The following is a 22,287-nucleotide window of genomic DNA, read 5'->3' on the forward strand; positions in this document are numbered from 1 at the left end:
CAGAATTAATTTTAAGAGATACTACACATTTCGAAGAGGAATTAGCTGTTTTATACCTTCCTGTGGTATTATCTTAAGACTGCAGGCCTTCCCATTCGTTCAGCTACAGTCCATTTTAAGTCTTCTGTGAATTAGTGTGCAGCACATATATTAATGTCTATCAGTAAACTTGTCTATGTATATCAAATTATAATAATTTGGTGTGAATTAGTTCATTGTGAATTGTGAGAATTTATTACTCTTCTTTAGTTCTTCAGGGTCTGCTGCAGTCCTGACTCGGAGCAGCACAGGAAGTAGTCTGAAACGTCCGGATACCACAGAGTCCCTCAATTCTTCCATGTCTAATGGGACAAATGATGCTGGTAAGTGGACTGTATGAACTTTTAGTAAGGAACTCTTGATTGTTAATCTGTGTGTAAACTGTGTCAATATATGTATGATCATATATATATGACAAGGTACTTATGGAAAATGGTTTATCTACTGTTTCTTTACTAATGAAAGATTGTTGAATTGTAGGTTTTAAAAACCATAGCTTTATAAATAAGACCTTTTTGACAGCTAATGTATATGCTAATTAAATACAGTCTGGTTTTGAATGTTTAGAGAAAAACAAAAGCAATTTGGTCTTTCTAGATCTCTTTGATCCTCCTGATGATCGAGATGATGATGGGGAAGGAGAATCAGTGGAAGAACATAAGAGTGTTATTATGCATCTATTGTCACAAGTTAGATTAGGAATGGATCTAACAAAGGTAAACTTGCTGATTTGTTCATGGGGAAGGGAGGGAGAGTAAACCCTGAATTCTGTGTAAATCAGTTCAATGTTAAAGTAGTAATTTAACTATATATTTGTTCTCAGAGCTAGTTAAGCTATAATCTCTTCGGCATGGTATTGTTTTTAATTGGAGTTGTTACTGGGACGGAAAAAACAAATGCAGAATGAATATATCCCACTGCTAAAATCTGTTTGGGAAAATAGTTTGCTATGGAAAGTAGCTGTTTGTTCTCTTTGAACCTGATCCTTGGAGTGCCTGTAAAGCTGGGATAAGAGGAATGCTGTATGCAGTAGTAATGTTTCTCCTGTCTTTAGCTTCCTAGAACAAAGATCTACAAGATCCCAGTGTATGGAGACATTCAATAAGACATAAATAAAATAAAAGGGGGAATTAAGCATATAGTGAAATGCTTTGCTTAACTGGGATCTTGTTGAGTAAGTTGCTTGTGTATTTTAAAATGCTACATGTAGGTCTGGCAAGTAAAGAGTTGGATTTTTCGTGAATGTGATTGATGTTGTTGTCTGTCTTAAGGTTGAATGAACAGCATTCTGAAGGTGTTGATCCTTCTAGGCAGCTTGGTTAAATTTAAACAAGTAATTCCAGATTGAAAGAGAGTAGGAGAGATCAGTCCTATCATTAGTTTCCTTAAGTGGATGACTTTAACTGTCCAGTCTGGAACTCACAACAGACAATAAAAAAATAAAACTTTTCTGGAGAAATAGCCAGGAGCTTGCAAGCAAACTATGGAAGGTTTCTGGCAGTTCTGAATAGGAATTGATCCAAAAACGTGTGTTTTGGAAACTCCTGGAATGGTTGAAAATTACTGATCTCTAAGCTGCCAAGAAGCATCACAATCATGCATCTTGTCTGCATCACTTTAAAGTCAACAACAGCAATCAACACTGCTTTCAACAGTGGTCTATACCACACTGACACAGACAGCAGATCCACAAGTATGGAACCTGCAAATGCTGTTGGGGAAGAAAAGTAGTAGCGAAGAGATTAACCTTCATCTTGATAAAGAGGCATATAAGAGAATGTGACTACATGGAATGAGATTTTGACTATAACTGAAAATTGATAGTGTACATATAGATGAAATTAATCAGTGTTACTGTAATTAAGAACAGCTTTTGATAAGCTCAGCCATGTAGTTGGATATGCTCTAAGTGGGACTAGAATATACATGAGACAGTTCCTCTTAAATCTTTGGTTTTATAGAAGATGCCAACTGACCTGTATATGTCAGAACTCATTGGTGAGTTTGAGAACACAATCAGCTTACAGGCACACGAAGCCTTGGGTGCTTTGTATGCTATTTACAGTTAGTACCTAGAATGGTTTTGTGCAGGACACTGAAGTATCTTGATCTATAAGAGTTGTTTTTGTTCACCCAGGTGGTTCTTCCAACTTTTATCCTGGAAAGAAGATCACTGTTGGAAATGTATGCTGACTTTTTTGCACATCCGGACTTATTTGTCAGGTATTTGATTTTTGAAGTAGAGCATTAACTGGTTCTGATACTGCTTATGGCCCTTGTGGGCTGCTAAAAGTAAGTTGGTAGTTTTGAAGAGTATTGCTTGGGTTTTGATCTAAACTTGAAAAATACTCTAAGTAGTCAAACTTCTGGTTGTAAAACAACCAAACATCCAAAAAGCTTTCCTGTATTTGAGGTACCTGCTTGTATTTAATATTGCCTGTCCTTCTTTTCTCTCTTTTGGCCTATGTAGCATTAGTGACCAGAAGGATCCAAAGGAACGGATGGTTCAAGTAGTTAAATGGTACCTCTCAGCTTTTCATGCAGGAAGAAAAGGGTCAGTTGCTAAAAAGCCTTACAATCCCATTTTGGGCGAAATCTTCCGATGTCATTGGGTATTACCAGGCACTGAAGGTGAAGATGATATGGTTAGTTTCTTGTGGTATGTTTTTTGGCGCCTAGAATGCATGCGAGTAATTCCCAAAGCTTTATTAATTTACTGATTGGAATGGCTTATGCTATGTTTAAGTAGCAAAATCAACAAACTATGGCAATTTCTTAACTGATTCCCCCCCCCCGGTCCTTCCTTCTTTTCTTTGGACAGAAGTTTAAAGTAGCTTGCATAACAAAATTTGAGCTATTAGTTTTTTAAGAACTATTTGACATGTTGAAAATGTTCTCTTTTTTTCCTGAACTGTTTCATAGCACTGAGTATGAATTCCTTTCTTTCCAAAGTTCTGATTTTTTTTTTTTTTTTTTTTAAATCATTTCTCTAAACCCTTGGTTTTTAAGTGGGGTTTCTTTTCCTCACTTACAACCTAGAAAGCAGTGCAGTTTCTCCAGTACATTTAATTCTCCATTTAAATTTTTTTTGTAGACTTCTGAAGTTTGTATTCAAAGCTTGGATAATATTTTAGTTGTACATCTGTGTCTGGCCACTACTCTCCCTTTTGTGCTTTATTGGAGTAGGTCTGGTGACATGAAGGACAGAGTAACAGTAGTGCCACTCAATCTGAACTCATCTACCAGTGTATGAGCTTTTCTCTTATTTGAGTTTCAGTGAGACTCAAGGATTAATCAGACTTACGCACACGAACCATAGTCAACACAGTGCCCCACTGATTCTAGAGAGAAGCTCTAGCACTTGCAGTGCAGCCTGGTGTGTGTGGGGGTTTGGGTTTTTTTTTGTGTGTGTGTTTTTTTAACACACCTCATTTAGGCTTCTCACCTTCGGAAGTTGCAGATGATGTGGGAAGAGCTGTTGTGAGATACTACACATAGCCTCAGTGTAGTATATCTAAACATGTGATTGTTTAGATATAAATCATGTATTTTTCCCATTTAATTTGCTTCTCCTCTCCCCACCCCCCGAGTTAGTTTGCTCAAATCTTTCTCTTGTTTCTGAGGTGAATGTTTGGACTCCTGTTTGCTGGCATAAAGACAATATTGTATTTGTGCTTCCATTGCTTCTCATGATGAATTACACTTTTCATGATATGCCACAGGAAATGAATGTTGCTTTATGGTTTTGTGATACATACAATCTGATCATTATTAATATGCATATCAGAGTTTATCACAAGCAAAAATGAAAACTATTTCTGCCACCCATTTCTTATTAGTTAATAAGAAATTAAATGGATTTAAATATTACTTTGTAATTGGGTTTATACATGACTCTGTCACTTTAACTGTTGTATTTGGGGGCATCTCCCCAAATATATATATATATACTTAAAAACAAGAGAGCAGAAGCTGCATGTTCTTCAGGAAGCATCATAGTTTCAGGAGTAAGGAGTTATTCCCTATCAAATTAGCAAACTGACAAATACGTTAAAATCACTGCAATACATTTTTAGAAGCTGTTAAACATGGAAGCAACTTTTCTTGGAAGCTTCCAGTGTTTTGTAAACAGTGTCAGTGATTAAAATTCTCTCTACTATCATGCAGGAGCCAGTTTCAGAAGGACCAGTCCCTTGGGTCAGTAAAAGCAGTGTAACGTTTGTGGCAGAGCAGGTCTCTCATCATCCTCCAAGTAAGTTGGCAATAACTTTGCTAATAGAGATGGCATCTGGATAGGAGCGACAGTAAAGTCAGCTCTTGATTTAAATCTTGGATTTACATTTTCTCTCCAAATTTAAAAGCTGAAGGTTTTCTCTATAAACTCTTTTTGTGAGAAACAAATTGCAAACTCTGTTGCCACATAAGTATGAGGCACTTCTTTGAGATATTTCCAGATGAATTAATTTGGCAATAGTAGTATTAATGTCTTGTGCTGCTGTTTTTAATACCTTTTTCTTCAGTTTCAGCATTTTACGCAGAGTGTTTTAGCAAGAGGATACAGTTCAATGCTCACATATGGACCAAGTCAAAATTCTTAGGAATGTCTATTGGCGTTCATAACATAGGGCAAGGTATGTGTCTGTAAATTTAAAAATAGAAGAGAAATTTACATTCTGCAATTAGGGTTTTTGCAGAAATTATTTAAAGTTATCCTATTAAACATAAGGAATGTTTGATTTTATGTAATTTGAGCTTATTTATCTAGGAATTGGTGATTCCTTCTGCACACTTTCTGTGCTGAAATAATTTAGGGTCCAGTTTTTCATGTAAACACAACTCTCCCTGCCTTCTCTAGAAGCTAGGCATTCTCAGCACCTAAATAAAGCTCTTCACCTTTCCTTTTTATGGTACCTGGTTTTAGTGAATTATTTCAGGAGATCATTATGAAAAGTTTTGTAGAGGTTTTGCTGGAGGTTTTTTAAATCTGTTTTTATTTTTCTTTGATAGGGTGTGTCACATGCCTAGATTATGATGAACACTATATTTTGACCTTTCCTAATGGTTATGGAAGGCAAGTAAATGTTCTGTTTGGTATTTTCATTTTTAATGCCTTGTAATATTTCATGCTTAATATTTATCAGTTAAAAGGTTATAAATTTATACATATATTTATAATTGCAGGTCTATTCTCACTGTGCCATGGATAGAACTTGGTGGAGAATGCAGTATTAATTGCTCAAAGACAGGTTATAATGCTTCCATCGTCTTCCACACAAAACCATTTTATGGAGGAAAGAAGCACAGAATTACAGCTGAAATTTTGTAAGCACGTTTCTTCAGTTAATTTCACTTTTTCTTTACTTAAATGCTGACTGTTCTTTCGAGACAGTCAGGAGTTTAAAATACTGAAACAGCTGCACTCAATAACTTAGCTCATGATTACCTGTCACAGGATGCCATTTTATAGCCAAGATTTGTGAGAGGAAACCTGCATAGGCCTGCATCCTACCTTGTCCTCCTCTAAAACATTCTTAGCTGATTACCAAAAGGAACTTAAATATTCCCTCCTGAATTACCCAAATTGTGTTCATCATTACCTCTCCTAAAAATAAAAATACAGAAGCAAGCATTGTAACACTGCTATTCATAGTGTGTCAATGGAAGTTCTGCTGCAGACTTTATTTATACCTGTGGTTTGGTTGATTTTGGTTAGACCCTGTGCACATGCCCAGAGCAGAGAATTCAGTGGAGATTCTCATCTTACTTGGAGATCTGCTGTAATGTCAGTAAGCGGATGCTGACAAAATGAGGTTTATAACTTGGTTTTAAATCACTTCTTGACACATGTTGGTAGGTGTCATTTGTGGACTAGTGTTTGTGTTTCCCAGTAGTCTGGGGAAGAAGCTGAGTTTGTGAAACCTTTTTAAGCTTGAAATTACCACTCTAAATCTGTTTCAAAAGCCTGTAACTAACGGGTTTCCTAAACTCTAAATGGAGATACAGCCCTAGGGCAAGACCTGTCTGTCTTACCCTGGAACAGCACTTCCTTTTAAGGTTCATCCAACTCATGCAAAACTTCTCACTTGTAAACAGAACCCTCATCTCTTCTGTATTGGTGATGGCCATTTTAAGGGCTGATATAAAACACTGTACAGCAACTAGGATAAAGTTTTGATCCTTTAGGGTCTTTCAGTTACTGTAATGCAACTGAGAAATGACTCTTTCTTTCTATTTAGTTCTCCTAATGACAAGAAACCCTTCTGCTCAATTGAAGGAGAATGGAATGGTGTCATGTATGCAAAATACACAACAGGGGTAAAGGAGCTTTTTTTTTTTTTTTTTCCTTTCCATCAGAAATGGAAGATTGTGCTTAAATTGGGTTGGGTTTTGTTTAGTTTTTTTTGTTTTTTGTTGTTTTTTTTTTTAAATGTTAATAGTTGGGAACTCCTATGAAGCTGCCCAAAGGTCACAAGAATGCTGAATTTGGGATAAATGTCCTGAATTTACTTTGTTAATTTATTCTTAAGCTAACTTGATTTTTATAGCGAGAACAGAATCTAAAGAATGATGTTTTTTCATGTATTTCCTGACAACCAGTGTATTAAGAGTGTGAAGGTATATAAATTTTAAGTCTAGATAAAGAGCTGATAATTTTTTTTTTTTTTTTTTTTTAAATCTCACTCTCTAGGAGAATGCTGTCTTTATAGATACCAAGAAAATGCCTACAATTAAGAAGAAGGTAAGGAAATTGGAGGACCAAGACGACTTTGAGTCTCGCTGGTAAGAACTTTAGTTAAATGGGCAAATTAAGACTTTTTTTTTTAGTTAGACTCAAGTTGGCAGTACACAGTCTGACTATTGGTACACTTAATCCATTCATTGATTGCATGGACAAACTGTGTTCTTCATTAGCCTTTGCTGCAGGACAGAGCCAAGGTACAAGCAGGTTTGGGGCTTTAAAAGGGGAAGAGGAGACCCGTAGTTCTTGGTTTCATCCTCATCGGGACCAAATGTTCCAGCGAAGTCCAGAGAGCTTCACTACAGCCTCCTTACTCCTAGAAATAGACAGTGCAGTTGTGGTTTAATGTATATTGGTTTTTTCCACCCTTTTGATAAAGTGAGACCTACCTTAATTCAAACAAATACTGATGACTAATAGCCAGTAGTATGTTTCTACAACCTTATAGCACTTTGCTTCTATAAAGCACTCTCCATTCAAATTTCTTTTTTAAGCTTATGGAAAGATGTAACCTACAACTTAAAAATTAGAGACATCGATGCAGCCACAGCTGCAAAGCACGCGCTTGAAGAAAGACAAAGAGCTGAAGCCAGAGCCAGAAAGGAGAACGAGACCTCATGGGAAACAAGGGTGAGCTTTATTCGAACAGTGTAAATGCCCTCTAACCTGTAGCATTTGTTTCTTTCAAAATGAATCATAAAAAGCTTACATTGGATTATTCCCTTTCTTCTAGTTATTCCATGAAGATGGAGAATGCTGGGTTTATGACGAGCCACTATTGAAACGACTTGCTGCCAGTAAACATTAAGTAAGTGGGTTATAAAACCAGAAAACATTCAAGCCTTGGCTTAGCAAAGTTTACATCTGATACCAAGACAGTCATCAGTTATCACGTACGTACCGTTTGGAGAACCTGACCCCTCCAACTACAGTGGTTCCTATCTCAGGGATACTGGACTTACTGATGCAGATAAGCAATTAAATGAAGCAAGAAACGTCTTGGCTGTGCAGTAACTTATATTGGACTCCGCTATACTGGTAGTGTATTCAGGCTTCAAAGGCAGGCTGTTGGAGCCTTGTTACTGATGCTTCTAAAGCATGGAGAATCTGGGCCGTGAAGCATATACACTTTGTATAACCACTGTGAAGGCCATGGCATTGGTATCAGTTGCATAATATTCCTGGGTCCTACATATTTAAAAAACGAGAAACAAAATGCAAGACGTCATTTAAATCTAGCTAACGTTTGCAATGTGTAAATATGAGGATTCCATTGATGGGACAATTTGTTAGAAAATGCTACGTAAATGTTATCTTCCACCTGTATGATAATCAAACCTTTTGGCATTTCAGTGTCTTGCCCAAAATAACTTTGTTATTTTGAGATTAAAATGTAACCACAGATAATTCTACTCAATGCATCTTAAAGCTTCATAAAATAGATTTTTCAAACTTCTCTTATGGACTTTTTATTTATTTCATAATAAACCTTTGCAGCAAGACTGTTTTTTCAGCTGAGTGACGATCAATTGTTTCATGTGAAATGTATCGGTATTATTTTTTTTTTCCCCACTGGAATCCTTGCAGCTAAACCTACTTGTTGAAGTAGTCAATGAACTAGCAAAAGGAGCAGAATTTGCAGCACCCACAGTAGCATTTTTCTGGAATCTACATCCAGCCTTGCTTCAGTAGAGATGCTTGCCAGCACTTTAGGAACCTTTGCATTTCTGTGCTTTTGCTCGAAGTTCAAGAAAGAATAGTCAAGTAAGTAGCTATATGTAGCAATCAAACTATTTTTCTTTCCACAGTTCAATCTAGCTTTTATTTGATTTCATCTCCATTTTGTCTATGTTGCACATAAAGAAAAACTAAGAAAAAGCAGTGTGAGATTGAAGCCTTAGGCTTTTTTTTCCCCTCCCACCCACTCTGTAACTAACTCCTCCAGGAGAACTGCAGAATCCTTTCTCTGAGGAGCTGACTGCTATTAAGCAACTGGTACAGCACTGCAGGAACGATGCACAGGACAGTCGGAACAAAAAGGCGCAGCTCCCCCCTTCAGCCAGCCAGAGAGGAGAACGGGGCATCTTTCTGGTGGTGGGGAGAACTCTCCCTTCGCTCCAGCTAGAAGTCAGGGCCGTGCCTGTTCTTAATGAACTTGGGAGATTAATGAGAAAGGTTGGCTGGAAACTTACTTGAGGAAAGCTTCCTCAGTCTCTGAACAGACATCTTCATCCCACCTAAACACTACAGCCTTGTTTTAATAAAAATAAGTTTGTAATGTTTACATTGCCGAAAGCACCTGTATTACACATCACTGCAGGGCAAGACGTCATTTTTATTTTAATATTTTATGGTAAGGGAGAACATTCAGAGTTGATGTGTAAGCTTTGATGTCCTTGATGGAAGTAACATTAGTCATCAGAGATGATGGGGGCAAGAAAATAAGATGAGGTATTTCACCAGATGAAGAATTCTGTACTTCTGAGACAGCTGTAACCTCAGAGTCCCCTTCATGTTTTCCATATCCAACCACCTGGAAAAAAGTTACCAAAAAAGAAATTTGGCTCTAACCTTCTACAATTTGAATCTCATTTAATGTTCATCTGCCCTGACAATTAAATACAGATACTTAAATGCAATTCAAATGACAGCAATAATTAGAAATGTAGAAAATATGAAGAGTAATGTGGATAACCACCACACTAAAAGTTAGATTACGGAGCCCTTCTACCACACGCTTACTGGCCTCTCTGAGGTTACCAAAGTTTGGCATTTCAGAAGTTGGCAAGATGGAGCTGGCAGACACTCACGTGTACGCTGAGCACTTTCTTCTTGTTGCTTCTGTGAGCTTGGAACCAGGTGACCAGGTCTGATTTTGTAACAGACTTCAGAGCTTCAATCTGAAACCCACAGGAATGAGGTTTAAGTAGCACAGTGGTGATTCAAGTGATTTTAAACATAAAGATGGTTTCTCTACAAACTATATCCCATTACTAAAAGAACTTTTTTAAAATAGCATGTAGTTTTAGAATCAGCATGTTACCAGTAGCATAACTCCCCCTATTTATGCTTTGCATTGAAAACTGCTGCCAAAAGTGACATGCGAGTGTTCCATTTGTCATCACGCAACAACAAGGGACCACCAACCTCACGGGCAAGCCTGTCAAAGAGATACTGCTGTGTCACAACTTCATTCCAGTTCCTGTCTACTTCTTCTCCAAGATGGGAATCTTCACATTCTTTAAGTTTTATCAGAGCTGTAACCTCCATTTGAAAAAGACAAAACAATTCGTTTCAAAGGGTTTAATGCTACCTTAATTTACCATCACATTCACTGAAGTTCAGAGGAAACTCACATGAACAAGGTAGTTCATTGCTTTCAAACTTAACTGTAAATGGCCAGAGGGCAAATGTTTAGAGAATAACTGCAGAAGGGAGTAAGAGGCAGGATTCACAAGCGAGTCCTTTGCCCAGAAAAAAACTCAGAAATATGCCAGATGATAGGCATACCCAAATCCTCCAGTTTAGGTGTCATTTAGCAGTTCAAGGCAGAACTTTTCAAGATCAAGTTTTTACCTGGGTGTTAAAAGCATCTTCTGTTAAATGCTTGATTTTCTCTTCAAAGCAGGAAAGAAACTCCTCTATTTTCCTGTCAACCAATTCAGAACTAAAAAGAAAGTTAAATAATTAATTAAATCAGGCAGGAAAAAGAAAAACAATACTGGGGGGGTGAAGTAGCAGAACAGCCCTCAAATGATGAGGGAATGTTTGGGACAGGCTTGCTTCCTCTCTGCCCCCCACCCCAACCAAAAAGCTCACACATCTGTGAACACCAACTTTCCTATCTCCCTGCTATCAGGGAATAAAACCAGTGCTCTGATTTTTAGCTATATTAAGTATTGTTCACACACAGGGACTTCAGATAACCAAGCAGCAAGAGGAGTTGCTGCTGTGATGCTATCGGGGACCTAAGCCAGTGGTATATCCAACAGCAGCATGCGCTACAGCGTGCCGAAACAGGACCCCCAGCTGCAGTCCTGAGCCCTGCACAAAAATAGCTGTGGTCTACTGGATTAGGATGAAAAGAAAAACAATGTGATATGACGGATTGTGAGGATTCTGAAACATTAAACCCTTTACAGGTGACACAGACCTCAGTAATGGAAGTGTCATCCAAATGTAAAAATTAGAGGGAGCAGTACTCTGTGCTAATTAAACTTTCACTGACACAGTGTTATTCTTCGTAAGTTGCATATTTTTCATATAACCCTTCAACTTTGGCAGGTCAAATACCTGTAGTTAGCCCTAGCTTTGAACAAAACCATACTATTGTTCTGTCTGCTGAAAGCGAGCCAGAAGAACAGCTATATAGGATTTACTTGGCAACAGATTGAGCTCTCCTAGCAGGATATCTTCAAAAGGGCAGTGGGATATTTTACTTAGTCTTTGGATTACTTTTCCCTATTCAAGTCAGGACTGCTGCAGTTTTAAGAAGCTTAAGGCTATTGCTTTATTTAGGTGTTGGTTTTCAGTCACTATTCTTTTGACATTCCCTTTGGGCTCTCACATAACTCCCCTCACAGAATAAAAAATAAAACCCTCCACGGCCTGAAGCAGGTGTGAACTCTTAAATGAGAGCAGGTGCATAGAAAAGCTTAAGCAAAAGCAAACTGAAATCAGCTGTGACCTGATCAATAGAACAAGTAGAAGATTAAGTGAAACTCTCTCAGTAATAATTCTTCAGCTGGATGTTGTGTAAATACACCACTTAAAATATGACACACAGACATGGTCATATATTTAGTTTGATACCTCGCTATATCATGAGGCTCAGATGTTCAGTGCCTGAATACATGCAAGGGCCACTGGCACCTTGTTGAGCTTGACTTTTCTAAAACCAGTTGCCAAATTACCTGTGCTGAAATCCTCCTTATTGAGACAACAGCAGCAACAGCTGCCATTTACAGAGATCCTTTTCACAGCAAGAACAGCCAGCTGATTCCTCGAGTCCCAGGCTGGCAGACCCACGAGACACCTCCTCGAGCTGGTCTGCATCAGCCAGGCCTGGCTGCGTGAGCCGCTGCCGGGAGGACGTGGCGGACACGGTGCAGTAAGGTGCACCCAAAAATGGGTGCTGGCAGCTCCGGGGCAACTCCTGCAGCCCAAGGCTGAGAGTGGTGATTGATGAACATTGACCCCGGAGCACTTACTTGTACTTAGTTGCCTGGGTTGCTACTGTGACTGAGAAGCCAAGAATCCCAGAAGTATTCCTGCAGGTAGGGTATACGTGGTAGCTTAAAAAAAAAAAAAAAACAAACAAAAAACAAAGGGGGGGACACAATAAAGTCATTCCACAAGCACAATTAAATTTTCATTTACAGGACATGCTACAAGTTAAAATAAAAAGTTGGTACTTTAGAATAAAAAACTCTCAGATGATATAAATTCTCAATAGTCTTATTTCCTTTATTTCCTGCATCACTGCACTTCAGTGTTTTCTCAGTTTTAGGAAATCCTTTTAAGCTTGGCAGAGTATTTGTGTTCCTGCAAAATAAATCAGAGTGACAGACCTATAGCTGTGAAAAGCTTGTTCCAGTTCCCTGAGGTAGAAGGGTGCCTCTGAGGGAGGCTGCGACACACCACAAAGCTGCTGTGAAAACAGCCCTGGGGAATGGGGAGCTGATTTAGGAAGTGGAAGGAACAACTTTAAGCTGAATAATTCTGAGTTAACATACTAGTAATAGGTGCAATTCTTATAGGACTCAAAAGCTTGTATTGATGGGTGCTGTTGGTTTTGATGTGTTTATGTTGCTGTTTCCGTTACAATAATTCAGTAATTAGCCACTGTGCAGGAAGGGGTTTTCCAGAGTAAAAACACTAGGGAACAGCAAAAGCCGGTGCGTAGGAGCTGTCCTCCACAGTGAACTCACCCGAGGGTCTGCTTGGTTCTCAGGAAATCAAAGCAAGGCTCTTCCATGTGCATCTGAAACAGAGCACAAATGCGTTACAGCACACGCGATGCTCCCCTGCAGCCACCCCTCAGGCTCCATACAGAAATGTGACCACAACATGTGAAAACAACTGAACTACTGCCTTTCCAACTGCACCCATGGCATTAAGAGAGGTCTCGGTCATCTGGGTCGGTAGCTAAGAGAACAGTCTTCCGTACTGTCCGTCACTGCAGCCCTTGGGGGATCCTGTCCCAAACACTCACAAGTTTAGAGTAAGCAATAGGTACGTGCTCTCCCCTTTGTACCATTTAGCCCTGTGGCCTTATCTAAGCTCCAAGCACTGTGTTCAGGGAAGACACTGATGAGTTAGGAGACACAAACACTTAACTTACCACAAGCAGCTCCATAAGGGTATATTCCCTTAGGTTCCTGGCACCTGACTAGAAAGAAAATGAAGAATTTAGGGTGATTTCATAGAGTTAAATGCTACAGTTCAGATCACGGTGACAGTTGTTGCACACGCCTCAGCCTGGACTGCAGCACTAAATTACAATTGATAGCTGGGAAGTTCATTTTCCGCGGCGGCCTCAATACGGCCTTCAGAAGAGAGGGGAAGGGCTCAGCCCAGGACCATGAGATCAGTGGTGAGGACAGCAGGAAATCACCAAGGCACAAACCCAGCTACTCGCACTAGCACAGGGAAGATGCCGGTTTCAGGGAACCCCACACGCTGCGAGAGCCCACCTGGGTGTAGTCTGTTGGGCCCAGGGCGAGCGCTCACACAAGGTTTCAGCGCGCTCCCTGTAACATCCCTGTCCAGGGACTGCTCTCAAGACTGTGACTAAGTACAACTGGAGCACCAGCAGCAGCTACCAGAGGGAAGAGGCCAGTACACACCAAGCTAACGTGTTACCTGGTAATAGACTGTCACTTCAGAGTTGGCATCACCCTTGTTGAGAGTTTTCACCTTACAGAGCAGATGCGTATTTGGCAAATCCACCACCCGGAACTGAACAGGGCAGGGATGGGCCAGAGGAGCGAACTGGAGCTTTCTGAAGGGAACACAGACAGCAAAGTGTCAAACACCCGCTCACACCTTAACCAAAACCAACATAACACCCAGGCATTTACACTCTCGGTCTGACATTATTTTCCCCTTCCCCAAACCAGAACAACGGTCACCTCCCGCAAACACCGCCAGCGCTGTATCCAGGAGGGGAGAAGGGAATTTCTCGCTTCCACCCTGATCTTGCTCATTGCTCCCACCCCGATCCCTTCCTCCTGGAAAGAATCTTAACTTGATCATAGTTCCCACATCATTAGTGCTGCAAGAGTCAAGAGATACTCACTGAACAACGTAATTCAGAAAATCCTTTGCTTCCTAGGAGAGAAAGTATAAACATAAGTTTTATTTAGAAGAGAATTATTACCCCAATTCACAACCACACACCCCAGTGCATTGCTTGAGAAAGTGACCCCCCCAAGCAAAGAAGAGCCGAGCTCTGTTGTGCCACCTACGTCCCTGCCCCCTCGCCTTTATCCCTCTGGACACCTCTGCACCACGCTGCAAAGTGAAACAGAGTCTGCAGGCAGTTTCTTGCACATGTAACTTCTCCACAAAGAGAATGCAGAAGCCAGAGAAATAGCATCAGCCACCACAACAGCAAAGGGTGTGCACAGGAGGAGATAAGGCCCCTCTCTTGTGCATGAAGTTGGAGCTCTGGGAAGGAGACCCTTGGGCTTAAGTGGAAGAAATGGGAGGAATTAATAGAAACAGCAAAACCAATGTAGGAGTGACAGGGTTGCACCTGCCACGCTGTGAAAGCGGCTTAGCTCACACAGAGGCTGCAGCAATAAAACCATTTTGAAGGAAGGTTCTTAGCAAATCACTATTAGATTCTCAGACCTCCTTCTGTTCCACAGCTCAGGAGGGGACAGCTGACATTACAAGAATCTGACCTCCCAAAGGACATCAGCACATTTTCTTTAGGAAGCTTTAAACAGTTTAAGGGCAAACACCACCAGCTAAGACAAACTTCTTGGCACAAATCATAATTGCAGGTTTCTCTCCCACAGGCATTCAATGACATCGGATATATGGAGCTAAGCCCCCTTACAACCTTATTTTAAAAAGCCTGATGGGACTATGTGTGACCTAGTCCCAGGGTAGAAGTCTTCGATGAATACTGCAGGGGTTTGACAAGACTCAAGATAACTGGACGTCAGTGAGGTTTGATCAAACCACGCAGGCAATCAAATTTCCAAGATAAATGTACTTTGGAGGAAGCCTCCTCCTGTGGCACCACCGTGGAAATTTCTCCATATCAAATATATCAATGCACCAAACAATATAAAAACTGGTAGCAACAGGGGAGACAGGTTACCGGCATATTTCTACCACATTTTTCCCTCTCTGCAGTTTAAATCCAAATTCCTGGAAACTTCTGTTCAAACTGGCAACCATGGACTCCCCAGTGCCTTATCAGGACGAGCACTCCTGAGTTATTAGAGGTGACGCTGCCCTGTACCAGCGAGCCTCCAGATTGCCAGTACAGAAGAGGCAGTCAGCTGGCAGGTGAGTGCCGGAGTTGTGGCAATTGCGTTAAAGCACATTTTAAGAACCAGTTTGAGTGCCTGTCAGCTGCTGAAGCTGTACTTACTCTGCTTGTGAAGTTTCCTTGTACGAGACCCTCTACAAAGAGCTGTGATTTGAAAGCCTTAACAAAGGACGAGAGAGACTCAATGGAAAGGCCGTTCATCAGCGTCTGGTATTTATCTATCATGGACCACCTGCCGTGTTCTAAAATCAGGAGACGCACATCCCTGCAATGCAAGAAACAAAACCACAGGCCGTCAAGAGCTGTTTAATGTAAGAGATCCCATTTCTGACTCGGGATTGTACTGGAGACAGGGAAGATGGTCCCCAGGAGCATTGCTGTGGGCTGACTCTGCCCTCCCTCAGCACCCGCTGCTGGCTACAGAACAGCACTGTAGAACAGTGACACTGTTCTGTCACTGTTCTGTCTGACCCACGTGTTCGATATGCTGGTTGCGGAGCTGCTTGAGCTCTCTAAGCTACAAGCAAACCCTGGAACAAGCCTCTGGGAGCACAGAGCAGCAACTCCTGAGCTCTTCAGCTCAACCTCGACGCTTGCTGTGCAGCCACTTTTTGCCCTCCCCCAGAACTCACTTGGCCAGAGTCTCGGGTTTGATGAGGATGTTGAAGTACGTTTTCTTCAGCTGCTCTGTTATCATTTCAAAAACTGCTGGAGTAAAGCTGAAGTCAGACAAATAATCGATGATGAGCTGAAATAGAAGCTGTAACGAAAACAGTTTTAAGTCAGGGGGGTGTTTTGTTTTTTTAAAGAACCAATTTAAACCTAATCCTATATAATAATAATAATAAAAAAACCATCATTATTTGGTCAACATAAGAGATGTGCAGGGTTACTAAAGCACATCCCTCAGTTCTGTTAGATGTTCTTCACTAAACCATTCTATACCAAATTACAATCAGTTTCAAAAGGACTGCATTTTCAGAAAGTGAATGAAATAAGGTCAATATCTCAAATCAACAGGAGTTTCCACATTCTATTTGAAACAAACCTAGCCTGTAACTCCAACATTTCTGTATTAGATATTCCAGTTTTTCTTTTTACAGCTGACCAGCATGATGACATTGCAACACAGCAACATTCATGATTAAAAAAAGAATATTCAGACCATGCTATTTGCGTCTCTGGCTTTTTCTGTTAAACCTCACATTAGTAAGTCTGACAGACAATTGACAGTCTTGTTAAAGCTCCAGTCAAGCTCTTGCAATGAAAGTCTAAAGGAAGCTTGGCAATGGTCTCCTCTTCAATCACTACATCCTCTCTGTTTGTGCTTGCCGCATCTTACACGGCCAGCGTTTAGAGAATGGGAACAGGGATCCCCCAATCCTCATTAAGTAAGCTCTTAGCAACCCAACAAAGAAAAACTGCACCCAAAATGAGTATGTTCAGAAGCTGTATCTCCAAAGTCAAATTGTAAACAAAACCTATTTTCAGACACACTTCTCCAGACAGCGTGCAAAGAGCCTTAGCTTGTAGATGGAGAGGCTCTAACACTCTATATGGACAGAGGAGACTCATAGCTCTTTTTAAAGGAAAAGCTGTTAAAGTCTTAATGGAGGTACAGTTATTAAATAAAGCAAGATTTTTCTTAAGTCAGCCTAAGGTCAGTAATGTAAGCTTGTGTAAGTGAATAGAACTACATCTTTATACACGTAAGCACATGAAAAAGCATTTGCTGCATTACCGTGTACCTGAACAGAGACACAAATTTTCCAATTTAAAATACCCCATCTAAACATTGAAAGCTCCAGCCAGCTAGGCTCCAGCTGCTAGGACAAAAGGCACAGCAGCATGCATAAAAGTATTTAGAAGATCAGCAGTACTTACAGGTAGTTTATGATTGAATCCTTTCACTCGAATGACTAATCCATGCTCTCCAGCTACTAGCTTGTATTCCAGCTGAGCGACGTCTGCTTCATAAGCTGGTTCACCAAGATTGTGGGAAAGGATGTTTACAAATGTATCAAACAAAACTATGCTGGATGGAGAAAAGGGCAGAGGGTTAAAAAGAAAGAAAAAAAGGATAGAATAGAAGAAAGATAAAAATCAGCCCAATGAGTTTGATGGTACACACGAGAAGTTCTCCAACAGAAACGAGTACTTGAATTAAACGAGATTCAAAAAGAAATTTTCAGCAAACCCAGAAATACAGAATGCAAGTTTCCCCTTGTCCAGAAAGCACATGACACTACTTAAAAATTATTTTTGACATTCAACTGTTCTTTGCAATGAATAAGATTCCAGCTTCACGTGACTTAAGACTTCTTCAAGGTAGGAATGCACATTGTAACATGCCAATGCTCAAAACATTGAGTAATCACAGAAAATGAGATTATTACATTTTGTGTAAAGGAATGGGGGACGGATGGACTCAGTTATGCTGAAGACTTGAGTAATGAGATGATTATTTATCTATCAAGATTTAAAAAAAGTAATAAGCTAGAGCAAATCAGGCTACACAATGTGGAAATTGCAGTCTGTGCTTTCAGATTTTTGTTATTGCCTGGATTCCAATTCAAACTAACAAAGCCCTGATGGAAACAGATTTATAAAGGCTTTCCCAAAACATTAGTTGTGCAGGTCTCAGTAGGCTTACGATAAAAGCACTACGAAATTCGTTACAAACGGCAATGCTAGCCTAAGACTAGCAGAAGTGCAGCACGTGCAGAGCTGTAATCTTGAGGTCTGTCTAACAACTGGTTTCTAAATGCTGCTGATAGTCTCTTCACCTGCTCCTACAGGCTCCCAAGTTGCTGGTTCAGGACATGCCTGTGGACTGCTCTTTGCAGGACTGACTCCTTCTCTAAGCACTTCCTTCTGGCATGTGCACTGCTGGTGTTATATTATTTTTTCCAAAACTTGCACTTGGTAATAACACACCATGAAACTCCTATGCATCTGTTTGCTACAGTAATGACCTGCTGCAGAACCACTCTTGCTGCACTACAAATAAAACCATGAGGAAAGTCTAAGAACGTGAGAAAGGGAAGCCTTATTCTATTCCAGTTTAAAATTAATCTCTTTTCATGGTTTTTCACTAGGTATAGTAATTTAGTTACTCTGCAAGATAAACATAAATAATATAATCCTCACTTCTCTGCAGACTGCTGTATCAACGGAGAGATCAGGTGGAATCGAACATAACCTGGTGGGGAAAAAGAAACTTAAATGAGCAATTGTATAAAAAGTGACAGCTTTCTAAAGTCAAATAGATTTCCATCAGGTTGTTCTTTGGTCACAATTTGAGTCTAATGAAAATGGTCATTCAGCTACAAGAATATATTTTTGCTTATATTGTCATCATCAAATGTCTTCTTTTTTTCACTCCAAAACCTTCCCTTAAAAAATACCAAACATTAGAAAACACAGAGCTGTGCTTTGCAGAATACTAACTCACATGATGTGACCACGACTAATAAAAAAAGAAAACTCCACGAAACATCTGTTTAACAGACACTAAAAATTGTGACATTCTGCCTGAAAGCAGCAATGTATTTTCCACATTTGTGTCGGATCCTGGCTATATTTTTTCTTTCTGTTGAAGAGACTATAGTCTTCTCTAATTAATGCGTTCCTTTGTTCTCAAGCCCTTGTCTCAGTATCATATTCTGTCCGCCCAATTCTGTCCATAGTCAGACTTTCAGAAGTCAGTATATTTCAGTGATTCCACTTTTTAACCTGAAGTATCTGCAGAGTTTCTTTCTTGCAAGGTAGTTTACCTGCTTCTCTTTTATTATAGCTAATAAACATATCAAAAGGACCACGGAAGAGCTGACAGTAAACACTGAGTTTAAATGGTGAACACTATCACGTTTTATTTGCCTTCTAATAAATTCCAGCTGGTAAAAACAGGGACTTCCTATTCTTTGGAAAGTCCTAAGGCATTTACCTTTTGGGATTTTGAATTTATCATCCTTCCTGTACCAGAGACAGCCTTGTTGTGTGCTTAGTGTTTTGACTGGATATTCTGTCTCAGGGCAGTCAGCAACTTTCAAAGCAAAGTCAGTGGCTAACAAAAAGAAAAGCCAAACCAAAACCAGAAGTTAGTGGGTTTCAGAGACACAGCCAGGCTACATGCACAAAAGTCTTCAAAATAATCAACAAAATACATTTTTTCCCCTCCCAGTTTGCTAAATTATATATGATAATGCTTTTCTGGACCCAAAGAACATTTATTTTTCAGTTCCACACCAGAATAGTGGCTCAGAAGCAGTCCAGAAATGTGATGTTGCATTCCATCCAGGATACAAGTTATGGGTTTATTTTCATTTGTTTTGGCAACAAAGCCAGATGGTGTTTAGATACTTTCAAAAACAGCAGGATTAAGCAAATAAAATTGCTCTTCTATGGTGTCCAGAGCCCTGCGTTAACTCTCACTGATTGTGTGAGACCTGGTCTGTTATGGCTATATGATCTGTAAGTTTACACCTTAGAAAAACTCAGTTCTCAAGCTTATAAATAAAAGAATAGTAAATAAAATTAAGGTGAACAGAGCTCTCATATTTTTTAATTTGCAAACCCAGGTTGATGTTCAGATGGAAATTAAGATTCTTTCTAAACCACAGCAAATTTTCAAATAAATTATTGGGGGAAGATTTCACTCATCCTCAGGCGCCTTACCTATGTATTTGTTTTCTTCTGGAAGGTGTAAATCCTGATTTAACTCAAAGTCACTGGCCCATAAATCACTCCAGTACTTGTCAATATCTATTAAAAAACATGAAATGCATTTAGTGCAATAGAAGGGTAGTGCTATCCTATTTCCTAGGTCAGTCATCTCATCTCTTAGATGAGATCCATGAAGATTTGCAGTATGATAGGAGTTTCTTAATGTCACCTGGTTCATCGTGACTCTTTCTAAATCCCTTCCTAGGAACTCCCCTGGAGCAGGACTGAAGCAGCCCTATTAAAAAGTAAATGAAGCCTGCCTGCATTAGTAATCCAGCTACCAACACACCTGTCCTTCATTGTTTGTGTTCTTTTCCCTGTTCAGGACTTGAATGGCAGCCAAGCAGAGGGCTCGCTGGGATCCCTGCCTCCTAAAACAATGCTAAACTAGGGAGTGGGAATCAACTGATACCAAAGAAAGAAGAACAATTATTGAGTAGGAACAGAGTATTTGACTAACAATGAGGTCAGTAAAGCACCAAGGATTAATTTCCCTACTTCCGTGTGGTTGTATTTTGTGTTCTCTCCCTTTTAATCTCTCTAATGCACGAATCAGACATTCCCTAAATTTCTGCCATTGATTTACCTTCCACGCTGTATTGCGTTCCAAACCACCTCTCTTTTAGATGACACTGGCCTTCATTGGCAGCAGACAGCAAAACGAGGTTGGCTCTCTGAGGACTGAGCTGGTTAAGGGCATCAGCAATGATCTACAAGTTCAAGACAATATTTCAGTTCAAATGCAACTCTGTCTCTGCCTGACCCAGCAAAGACTTTTTAGTCTGAACATACAAAGAACAAGACATAACCAGCTTACAAAAAAGGAGATTTGCTTTCTGAGTATAAAAAGAGTGATTCAATTAATACAAAATCTGTGCCTGTATTATGCCTAATTACATGCCTATCTACGTGCCTACATTGTACAGCATGCCTATATTTTCCTTACATTGAAACATGTCATCAGAATTCAAAGAATATTTACCTCAGGCTTGTATTCAAACAAGAGCTGGTCTCCTGTCAGAAAATCCTCCTTCTGAAACAACTGCATGTTCTCACAAAGGCTTTCCACATAGTCAACTGGATCTGTCTGTAAGCAAATAGATAAAGCTGTTTTTCACATAATCAGAAAACTAAAATATCAATGTCCTGAGAAAAGCTTGACTGGTCAAGTATGTTGAGCATGAGTTGCATGCTCTGCTTGTTACAGCATTTAGTTTTGGTTATTAAACTACATACATTTCATAACCATAGCTAATATTCACGACTCCTCTGAGAATCCTGAAATATCAGACATCATCTTTATAGAAGAAATGGCCTTGAGCATGCATTTACAGTCATTAAACCTACTAGGTTAAAGACCCAGTAGAATGCACTCCTTGCCTCCAGGGAACACCAGCAGTTGCACAATTCAAGATTTAAAGTGATCTGGAAGCTGGAAAGAGCAAGCTGAGGAACTGCTGCTGCTGCATGAGTATCTCCGATTCTGCTCCTTTCCTAAGTTCTCTGCCATGATGTGCAGCGTGAGGAGGATGAGATTCTCCTACTTGAACATGAAAGTATAGATTGCCTTTTAATTGTGTAAGACTGCCTAGCGGAGAGCTTCTTGCTGAGTGCTATTTGGTTTTTTTGAGCCAGCATCACACCACACAGATCCTGGGTCCAGATACAGACCACACTTCGCCTGAAAAGAGGAGAGTTCAACACATCTGTGTCTTATAAATGTAGTGGAAAACATGACTAAGAATTTCTTAAGACACTGTACATCTGTGGAAGCATTAAACTTCTCTTGGGGCACATAACAGCTTATCCCAAAACCATGCCTCTGTAACCATTATTTTTTTTAGGATGGCCACATACCAACTCTTTCCATCAACCAGAAGAGTGGCATGCCACAACTAAGTCATTCATCTGTCCCTAAGATGCACAACCCTGTCACAAAAGCACAGCACAAAAGCTTTCTGAGTTAAATCCCTGCACTGACAGTAATCAAAATCAACTGGCCAAAAAGGCAGGACTCTTAACAGTGGCTATTTCCCCATTGTAAACTCAGGTGTTTTCTATCTCTACCTGGCTTGATACTGGAAAGTACATAGTCTGTTCGAGCAGTAACAGTTTTGGAGAACATAAAATTCTACCCAGGAGTACTAAAAAGAACCAAGACAACCAATAAGAACCTTTCAGGACTAAATAGCTTCATTTTGATGAAAAAGTCATACTTCCAATTGGACAACCTCTGTTGGCAATGATTAAAGACAGATTCATAAAACTGTATGTA

The 22,287-nt window shown here is 39.9% G+C and overlaps 2 protein-coding genes across 6 annotated transcripts in view; one reads left to right on the top strand and one right to left on the bottom strand.

Moving 5' to 3' along the window:
- Positions 1 to 8,234, top strand: part of OSBPL9 (oxysterol binding protein like 9) — a 64,985-nt gene extending 56,751 nt beyond the window's left edge. For all 5 annotated transcript variants that reach the window (XM_030032937.1, XM_030032938.1, XM_030032940.2 and 2 more), the window contains 12 exons: positions 250 to 362; positions 637 to 755; positions 2,177 to 2,262; positions 2,510 to 2,684; positions 4,207 to 4,291; positions 4,560 to 4,670; positions 5,047 to 5,110; positions 5,221 to 5,361; positions 6,276 to 6,354; positions 6,728 to 6,819; positions 7,273 to 7,408; positions 7,512 to 8,234. In XM_030032937.1, the coding sequence (XP_029888797.1) occupies positions 250 to 362; positions 637 to 755; positions 2,177 to 2,262; positions 2,510 to 2,684; positions 4,207 to 4,291; positions 4,560 to 4,670; positions 5,047 to 5,110; positions 5,221 to 5,361; positions 6,276 to 6,354; positions 6,728 to 6,819; positions 7,273 to 7,408; positions 7,512 to 7,586 (1,276 nt within the window). In that variant the 3' untranslated portion in view covers positions 7,587 to 8,234. The remainder of the gene's footprint in view (positions 1 to 249; positions 363 to 636; positions 756 to 2,176; positions 2,263 to 2,509; positions 2,685 to 4,206; positions 4,292 to 4,559; positions 4,671 to 5,046; positions 5,111 to 5,220; positions 5,362 to 6,275; positions 6,355 to 6,727; positions 6,820 to 7,272; positions 7,409 to 7,511) is intronic.
- An 859-nt stretch (positions 8,235 to 9,093) lies between these two features.
- NRDC (nardilysin convertase) overlaps positions 9,094 to 22,287 on the bottom strand; it is a 31,637-nt gene continuing 18,443 nt past the window's right edge. Inside the window, exons 15-31 of the mRNA XM_030032932.1 lie at positions 20,995 to 21,099; positions 20,599 to 20,722; positions 19,965 to 20,051; positions 19,234 to 19,353; positions 18,438 to 18,489; positions 17,172 to 17,322; positions 15,920 to 16,047; positions 15,390 to 15,552; positions 14,079 to 14,110; positions 13,643 to 13,781; positions 13,122 to 13,169; positions 12,709 to 12,761; positions 11,989 to 12,072; positions 10,355 to 10,445; positions 9,926 to 10,042; positions 9,589 to 9,678; positions 9,094 to 9,311 (exon numbers count right to left, since the gene is read on the bottom strand). Coding sequence (XP_029888792.1) covers positions 9,114 to 9,311; positions 9,589 to 9,678; positions 9,926 to 10,042; positions 10,355 to 10,445; positions 11,989 to 12,072; positions 12,709 to 12,761; positions 13,122 to 13,169; positions 13,643 to 13,781; positions 14,079 to 14,110; positions 15,390 to 15,552; positions 15,920 to 16,047; positions 17,172 to 17,322; positions 18,438 to 18,489; positions 19,234 to 19,353; positions 19,965 to 20,051; positions 20,599 to 20,722; positions 20,995 to 21,099 — 1,782 coding nt within the window. The 3' untranslated portion in view covers positions 9,094 to 9,113. The remainder of the gene's footprint in view (positions 9,312 to 9,588; positions 9,679 to 9,925; positions 10,043 to 10,354; positions 10,446 to 11,988; positions 12,073 to 12,708; positions 12,762 to 13,121; positions 13,170 to 13,642; positions 13,782 to 14,078; positions 14,111 to 15,389; positions 15,553 to 15,919; positions 16,048 to 17,171; positions 17,323 to 18,437; positions 18,490 to 19,233; positions 19,354 to 19,964; positions 20,052 to 20,598; positions 20,723 to 20,994; positions 21,100 to 22,287) is intronic.

Source organism: Aquila chrysaetos, chromosome 12, assembly GCF_900496995.4.
Source record: "Aquila chrysaetos chrysaetos chromosome 12, bAquChr1.4, whole genome shotgun sequence".
Lineage (NCBI taxonomy): Eukaryota > Metazoa > Chordata > Aves > Accipitriformes > Accipitridae > Aquila > Aquila chrysaetos.